Here is a 9,105-nt window from a genome sequence, read left to right on the forward strand (position 1 = left end):
TATATTACTTGATGGCAGAAATTCAGTACTGTTTTAGTAAAATTCTTTCTTATCATAAGATACATATATTGGAAAGTAGTATCTTAATCTTTCAATAATAGCTTTAGAGAACCATGAAAAGGGTCAGTTTATTATTTTTCTGTACTTAAAAAATTCCAATTGGACATTTTAACAATAGACTATATGTGGAATTTTATGATATGGTATGCAGTTATGATTAACTTCAAATTTTTTCCATTATAGACTCCACTTTTTGCAAAGACTGAGTTTGCCTCAGCATCTATAAACTCTTCACCTCAGATTGGTTCCTGTGTGTTTTCTGTTTGCAAGTCAGTGGGTGTTAAGCATATACCAGCTGAAAAGCCAGATAAGGAAATGCATTCTTTCGCCCAGCAATTCTAAGTTAACTTGTAAGTTAAATTCAGTGTAAGCTGAAAATGGTTTAAATGTTTTGTTAGAGAACACAGTTTGAATAGCATGAATGATCACAGTAGTAAATAATGGAAAGTTTTCAGAACATGTCTAAACACACCATCTAACGTTTAATACGGCTTAGTTGCTTATTGGTTGTACCACGAAATATGTGGAAAGTCTCACTACATGCCTGTAAAGTTACTCCAATCACTTTAAATAAATATCGTAGCAGTTATTAAATTGTACTTTACGTATGACTAAACGTCTCACCTATCTGGCACACATCTGGTGTTGTAATGGTGAGTGTATTTCCAAAGACAGGAATTGATCAGTATGGGGAATTACAGGGCTTCTCCAGATGCCCGCATGAGTTTGTCCTCTTATCAGTGGAAACATTCCTGAGTTGTTTTGCTATCACTCTGGAGTCTGGGATTTGAGTTGTGTCTCCACTGGTGATGTTTATAGGATAAAAATGAAAGTGATGGTCTGAGTCAGAGAAAGTTATAGGTCTGTAGCCTTTGAGTTTGCTGTCGATTATCCATTTCCCTTAAGTATTTACATGTTATATCTTTCACTAGCTTTTTTTTTAAGCTAGTGAAAAACATGAAAGAATTATTTTTAACAGTATGCATGTAAAAGACATATAAGAAAGAAAAGGTCATACCTTTGGTCTATAGTTTGGAAAATTGTTTAAGCATTGTATATAAGCAGATATTTTATTCTGGTTTGTTGTGAATTCTTTGACTAAGAAAATTGTGAGTAACATGATAGTCTATCAACATGTTCATCTAACTAACGAGAAATATGGAGATTATTCAGCTTTTTGAATTGCAAGTATATAGCATCCCAACTCCAAGTAATCCTTATTTACTTGGGTTATGAACCATGAGACAATTTTCATTATAGGAAAAGAAATAGTAATTTGATTTAGTATCTTTTTAAAAAAAGCATCTATGATACAACATTTTTGGAATAAAGTTTCTGTTGCTCATAGTTACAAATTGTTAAAGTTTTGATTACTCATTGTCTTGAGACTTGAAAAGATTACTAAAAAGATAATATGCAGTATGTGAGAATTTAGGTTTGAATAATTTTTTAAATCCCATATAAAATTCAGAAGAATTTTAAGTTTATGTACTATGGTCATGATTCTACTTAATCCTATTGGTATGTTAAGCCTATTGAAATTAGTAACCAAATGTCTTTCCTTGTCTTTATGTTTTGAAAAGGACCAAAGCCAGTTTTTCTGTTGGCTTGGGCAGCAAAGTGAAAAGAGAATGCTCCACTTGAAGCAGTGTTAGCATCTGAAACAGATAACTCAGAAATGCTTGTCTTGCATCCATGTGAAAACAGATAAACATCCACAGCTATTTCTTTCAAGAGCCTTTACACTTACGGAATTAAGGAGGTCATGGCATTCCATCTACTCTCTTGTTGGAGACAAAAATATTATCCTGATGGGACCTCCCGGTGCTGGGAAAACAACAGTAGGCAGAATAATAGGCCAGAAACTGGGTTGTTGTGTCATCGATGTGGATGATGATATCCTTGAGAAAACCTGGAATATGAGTGTGTCTGAAAAATTGCAGGATGTTGGTAATGAGCAATTTTTAGAAGAGGAAGGAAAAGCCGTGTTAAACTTCTCTGCATCTGGAAGTGTGATTTCCCTTACTGGGTCCAACCCAATGCATGATGCTAGCATGTGGCATCTAAAGAAAAATGGAATAATTGTTTATCTGGATGTACCTCTACTAGATATAGTCAGTCGTCTAAAATTAATGAAAACAGATAGGATCGTAGGTCAGAATTCTGGAACCTCTGTGAAAGACTTACTTAAATTTAGAAGACAGTACTATAAGAAGTGGTATGATACTCGTGTTTTTTGTGAAAGTGGGGCTTCCCCAGAGGAGATAGCCAACAAAGTGCTGAGTGCAGTTAAAAGATACCAAGACGTGGATTCAGAAACATTCATTTCCACAAGACACATTTGGCCTAAAGACTGTGAACAGAAAGCGCCAATGAAGTTCTTCAGTGAAGCTGTGATTGAGGGCTTAGCTTCTGACGGTGGACTTTTTGTTCCTGAGAAGGAGTTTCCAAAGTTAAACTGTGGGGAGTGGAAAAGCCTGGTAGGAGCAACATACATAGAAAGAGCACAGATACTTCTGGAAAAATGTATACATCCTGCTGACATACCTGCTGCCAAGCTGGGAGAAATGATTGAAACTGCTTATGGGGAAAACTTTGCCTGCTCAAAAATCGCCCCTGTCAGGCACCTGTCAGGCAACCAGTTCATCCTGGAGTTGTTTCATGGACCAACAGGATCATTTAAAGATCTCTCTTTACAGCTCATGCCCCATCTTTTTGCACACTGTATTCCACCAAGTTGCAATTTTATGATACTTGTAGCCACCTCAGGAGACACTGGAAGTGCAGTCTTAAATGGCTTTAGTCGTCTTAAGAAGACTGACAAGCAGAGAATAGCCGTGGCCACATTTTTTCCTGAAGACGGAGTCAGCGATTTTCAAAAAACACAAATAATTGGCAGTCAGAACGAAAATGGATGGGCAGTAGGTGTCAAATCAGATTTTGATTTCTGCCAGACATCTGTAAAAAGAATTTTTCAAGATTCTGATTTTACTGGCTTTCTTGCTGTGGAATATGGAACCGTCTTAAGTTCAGCTAATTCCATAAACTGGGGCCGACTGCTTCCCCAAGTAGTTTATCATGCTTCTGCATACCTTGATCTCGTTAGCCAAGGATTTATTTCTTTTGGAAGCCCAGTTGATGTGTGTATTCCCACAGGAAACTTTGGTAACATTTTAGCAGCAGTGTATGCCAAAACCATGGGAGTCCCTATTCGAAAATTTATCTGTGCTTCTAATCAGAACCATGTTTTGACTGATTTTATAAAAACAGGACATTATGATATAAGGGAAAGAAAACTAGCACAGACCTTTTCACCAGCAATTGATATCCTCAAATCTTCCAACCTGGAACGACATTTACACCTGATGGCTAATAAAGATGGACAGTTAATGAGAAGACTGTTTAATCAACTAGAAGAGGAGCATCACTTCCAGATAGAGAAGATCCTAGTTGAGAAACTTCAGCAGGATTTTGTGGCCGACTGGTGCTCTGAGGGAGAGTGCCTGGCAGCGATTCACTCCACCTACAACACTTCAGGGTACATTTTGGACCCACACACTGCTATTGCGAAAGTAGTTGCGGACAGAATGCAAGACAAAACTTGCCCAGTGATCGTCTCCTCTACAGCTCATTACTCCAAGTTTGCACCTGCTATCATGCAGGCTTTAAAGATCGGAGAAATCAACCAGACTTCATCAAGTCAGGTTTACTTACTAAGTTCATACAATGCCTTACCTCCACCACACGAGGCTTTACTAGAGAGAACAAAACAGCAGGAGAAGGTGGAGCACCAGGTCTGTGCAGCTGATGTGAATGTCCTGAAGAATCACGTGGAAAAACTTGTACAAAATCAATTCATATGAAAGTTTTCTGAGTAAAAGAAAATTTCTGGTGAAAACCATGCAGTAATAAATCACAAAAGTTGATTTTGAGTACAAATAACATTTTGTTTTTTATATAAATATGTAGGTCTATATCTAGATGTTATCTTTTGGAATTTCAATAGCCTCGTCTCTAGGTCTGTCCATTGTCCCTGCACATGCTCCTTGGATCCTTAATCTAGAAGTGACAGAAAGTAGCATAATGCATAGACCCTTGTGCTGTGTTCCACACCCATGAGGGATATTTCAGTTTCTCCTCCTTCACCCCCACTTTTAAATGGACCAAAATGTCTGGTACTCTGACATGTAAAATATTTCAGCATAGTTGTAACATAGTATATCTGTAACCATTATTAGTTCTTTATTGACTAGAAAGATAATTTACACTCTAATGGTTAACTTATTTGAAAGAAGTAGTAAGCTCATCTATTAAGAAATGGCTGGCAGTTTTTACTCTCCTCAGATTCCATTTTGGACTATAATTAATTAAGTGAATCCTACACCATCTGGATTAGATAAGTGTTCCAGCTTTCACTCCCCTTGGGGTGTGTATAGTTAAGGTGATGCAGTTTGAAAATCAAGACCCAAGATTTAAATCTGATGTGACCATCAACAGAACTACCTAGTAGTAGATATAGAAATAAAATTACATATCTGTTTCAAGAGAAAAGCTTTCCAAACTTCAGAGTAGTTTCTCTTAAGTTTCCAAACTTAAGAGAAGTATGGTTATAGTTATAGCAGTTTTCTTGTATTATTTGGACTCTATTCCTATATAATTTGTCTGTTTTTTTTTTTTTCAGTGAACATTGTCTTTTGGCAGCTAAAACCGCATGCAATTGATGCACATATTTAGTGTTTCCTTTGTAGTAGCAATACATTATAATCATGATTTCCATTTGTGAATTTCTTGGATGTTTTATTTCTGAATTAAAAGATTGTCATTGAAAGGACCTGTTAGTGTAATGGACTACTCTCAACCACAAGATGGCATTCCTAACATAATTTGTCTTTACTGATAACATTCTGCTTCATTTTCTTGGAGAACTGCCTCCATAAAGAAACATGTTGCAGGTTGTCAAGAAAAAAGTTGTAAAAGTTTAATGAGCAGAAATGATTCATTTAAAAATTTAAAAAATTAAACCAACTATATTAACTTTGGATCTCCAGCTTCTAAAAAGTACATTCTAAAACCAAAACTTGAAAACCAAGAGCAGTTACAAGAAAATAATGGAGGATTCAAAATTCACTTATTCATGTATGTCTTAGTTATTTTATCATATTTTTTTAAGGATAAGTGTTTCAGTAGCCAATATGTTTAGAAAATACATGTAAATTTTCCTATGTGTATGAAAATGCACTATTTTTCTGAAAGTGGGAGGAACAGTTTTGTTTTTAAAAGACATGATTTTTGCCCACAAGACTGTACTGAAGGAGACAACGTGTAAAATTGAATCAGGTTCAACATAGAAGTTATTGCAAGACAGTTCATGAGAAAGTAAAAAGTAAGGGATATAGTCAAGAGCTGTCAGATTACCATGGGCCAATCAGAAAAGGCATCACAGAAGATACAAGCTGCAGTGAGTCCTGAAGGATGGCAAGATTTTCTAGGTGAAAAGGAAGGGGAAGTACATTCTAGGCAGACAAGGGAAATAGTTACAGTGAGTTGCTTAAGAGAGCACATTCCTTTATCTCCAGTTGGTTTGTTCTCTTATTTCATGCTTTCACTTTTTCTTAATACCAAGTCTAGCCCTTCCCTCTCAGCTAATGACCTTGCCTCAGTCAAGAGGAAATAAGCCATCAGTGAAGACATGGCTTCCTATCACCAAGTGTCTGAATCTGCTGTGCCTGTTTGTCTCCTCTCCTGCTCCCCACTGATTGAATTGGGTGATATTCCTTCAGGAGTGTCTTGGCTTCTGTTCCTGTCGGAATACTCCTGTCACTTGCTTCATCAGCTATCTCCTCTAGTGCTGCTTCAGCTTCTCCCCTCTGATGGGACCTTCCTTTCTATACCATTCAGATGCTCTCTTTTCACATCTTAAAAAGTATAAGAGCAAAACAAGTCAACAGCCACATTCCCCCACCATCTACTCTTTTACTTATGTTCCGTTCAAGACCCAGCCTCTTGGAAAAGAGTTGTCTACATGTGTGGTCTCCACTTTCTTGCCTCTCATGTTCTCCAGAATGTGTAAAGTACATGTACTGTTCAGGGAGGAGTAATAAAACAGAACACACATGTGCTGCTCCCCACTTTGCTTTAAGAGTAGAACATACCTCGTGTTTGACATCTACTGTGGCTCCTGTTTGATTACATTTGCTTCTCTCCCTCAGAAGTAACCACTATCCTAAATTTTCTCTTTATCATTTCCTTGTTTGTATGTACAGTTTTGCCTCTCTTTAAATTTTATGTAAATGGAATCATACTATACATATTATTCCATGACTCTCTTTTACTCAATTTTAAAATTTAACCATGCAGATGACAGAAGGCAGAGTTCATTAATTTTAATTACTGTATAATCTATAGAATGAATGCCACAGTCTATCCATTTATGTTAGTGGACATTTAAATGGTCTAATATTTATCTGTACTTGCATCCAATAGGTATACTGTTTCATAAAATTTGTATTGAAGGCTAGTGAAAATGAACTTCCAAACATCTGTGATTCTTTCTAATGGTATATAAAAATGTATTTCATATCTTAGCTGTATTAAAAATGTGTGGTTTGTTTATAATATGAAAAATTATCAGTTCTTGAGCAATGGTTGTAATTTCTTGCTTCTCCAATCTTTGAAATTATTTTACAGTGTCAAAAATATGGTGAATTTGTAAGATTTTTAAGAAAAAAGAAATGAGATTTTTAATTGGATATCAGTGAAAATAGTAAAAATTTTTTTCATCAAAATAGAGTTTAGGAGGTAATAAATTGTTCTGTTTGAAGTTTTTGTTAGATTTTAATAGCAATTCACTTCCAAAAATGATCATGGCAAATACTGTTTCTCTCAATCCATTAGATCATTTAAACATTTTGTAATTCAGACTACTTAAAACATCAAGAAAAAAAGTAGCTGTTTTCACATGAGCCTCAAACTCATGGGAACATAAATAATAGAGTTTTGTGTAGGAAGATGATTAAAGCCTAATGATTAAAACCTGTGTATGAAATAGTTATTGGTGTGGGCCCTGCCTGTGTACTCCAGCCACTCTTTGAAATTTTAACAACTTAAAAAACAAACAGCCTCCTTTAAAATCAGAGGTAGAATAAGCTCCTCTGGTTCAAAGATGGCAAAGTCAAGCAAATTGTTGTGTTATGGAGAAGGGACCTGTCAAACACAGGAAACCAAACCAACATCATATACAGCAGTTCTCTGCTCAGTTGGCAAGATTTAGACCAGAGGCCTGTATCAAAAAGTTGTTTGCTTCCTACAGAAGGTGTATTACTCAGTTCAGCTATTTTTCTATCTAAACTCTTTATTGCTGTCTGAGTTCTTGGGTCTTTATTTCAGTGGTGGTAACAATTGTCTTGAGCTGAGGTTCCATGTTCAGATGTGGCGCTACTTGTTCAGTTATTATCATAGACTTTATCGGGATTGTAATGGCCTATACGATGCAGGGTTGCTAATGGCACGTTTAGTTTCACTTACAAATATTAGGAGGGTTTGTAATTTTAAATTACTTAAATTCACATGAGGTTATTTTAAATCAATTCTTATATTTGGTGATGAAGCCCTGAAATTATTTGTTTTGAATTTTATTTACAAGGCTCAAATCAAATAGTTGAAGTTTTCAGAAAATAATTTTACTTGCTCTTGATGCTACCTTTTTTTCCTGGAACTCTCTCCAATCTGTTTGAGATTTTAAATATAATTGGCTGACATAATTTTAGGAAAAGGAGTACATCAAAGGCTGTATGTTGTCACCCTGCTTATTTAACTTATATGCAGAGTACATCATGAGAAACACTGGGCTGGAAGAAGCACAAGCTGGAATCAAGATTGCCGGGAGAAATATCAATAACCTCAAATATGCAGATGACACCACCCTATGGCAGAAAGTGAAGAAGAACTAAAGAGCCTCTTGATGAAAGTGAAAGAGGAGAGTTTAAAAGTTGGCTTAAAACTCAACATTCAGAAAACTAAGATCATGGCATCTGGTCCCATCACTTTATGGCAAATAGATGGGGACACAGTGGACACAGTGACTGACTGTATTTTCCGGGGCTCCAAAATCACAGCAGATGGTGATTGCAGCCATGAAATTAAAAGACACTTGCTCCTTGGAAGGAAAGTTATGACCAACCTAGACAGCATATTAAAAAGCAGAGACATTACTTTGTCAACAAAGGTTCATCTAGTCAAGGCTATGGTTTTTCCAGTAGTCATGTATGGATGTGAGAGTTGGACTATAAGGAAAGCTGAGCGCCGAAGAATTGATGCTTTTGAACTGTGGTGTTGAAGAAGATTCTTGAGAGTCCCTTGGACTGCAAGGAGATCCAACCAGTCCATCCTAAAAGAGATCAGTCCTGGGTGTTCATTGGAAGGACTGATATTGAAGCTGAAACTCCAATAGTTGGGTCACCTAATGCAAAGAGCTGACTCGTTTGAAAAGACCCTGATGCTGGGAAAGATTGAGGACAGGAGGAGAAGGAGATGACAGAACATGAGATGGTTGGATGGCATCACCGACTCAATGGACATGAATTTGGGTGAACTCTGGGAGTTGGTCATGGACAGGGAGGCCTGGCATGCTGCGGTTCATGGAGTAGCAAAGAGCTGGACACAACTGAGGGACTGAACTGACTGACTGACATAATATTTAAACAACTGCCAATTCAAGGTGAGTCATTACCAGAAAATACATCATTTCTTGTAAATTTCACATCTGTGTAGGGTTCTTCTCTATTAAAGTCATGTAATTTAATCCTAAAAGATTTGAATAGCGTATTTATTCACAGTATTCTGTATATTTTCCAGAAAAAGAGTCATCAGGTCAAAAGGTATCCCCTTTCCCCTTCAGTGTTGTAGCCTACTATGAAGAAATACAGAACATCTTTCTCTTGAGAAAAGTTGAGTATAACTATTTTACTGGCAGCAGAAAGAAGGAAAATATTAGCTTAAATTGGGTCAAGAGGATAAAATTTTTACTGGCCAAAAGTCATACCAAAA

The 9,105-nt window shown here is 36.5% G+C and overlaps 1 protein-coding gene across 1 annotated transcript; it reads left to right on the plus strand.

Annotated features, from left to right (window-relative positions):
* Window positions 1-1,691: 1,691 nt before the first annotated feature.
* Window positions 1,692-8,841, plus strand: THNSL1 (threonine synthase like 1). Its single transcript, XM_065921107.1, is given in 1 exon segment — window positions 1,692-8,841. A coding segment is annotated over 1 exon segment (2,232 nt). The 3' UTR covers window positions 3,924-8,841.
* The last annotated feature ends 264 nt before the right edge of the window (window positions 8,842-9,105 follow it).

This window comes from Muntiacus reevesi, chromosome 2 (genome assembly GCF_963930625.1).
Source record: "Muntiacus reevesi chromosome 2, mMunRee1.1, whole genome shotgun sequence".
Lineage (NCBI taxonomy): Eukaryota > Metazoa > Chordata > Mammalia > Artiodactyla > Cervidae > Muntiacus > Muntiacus reevesi.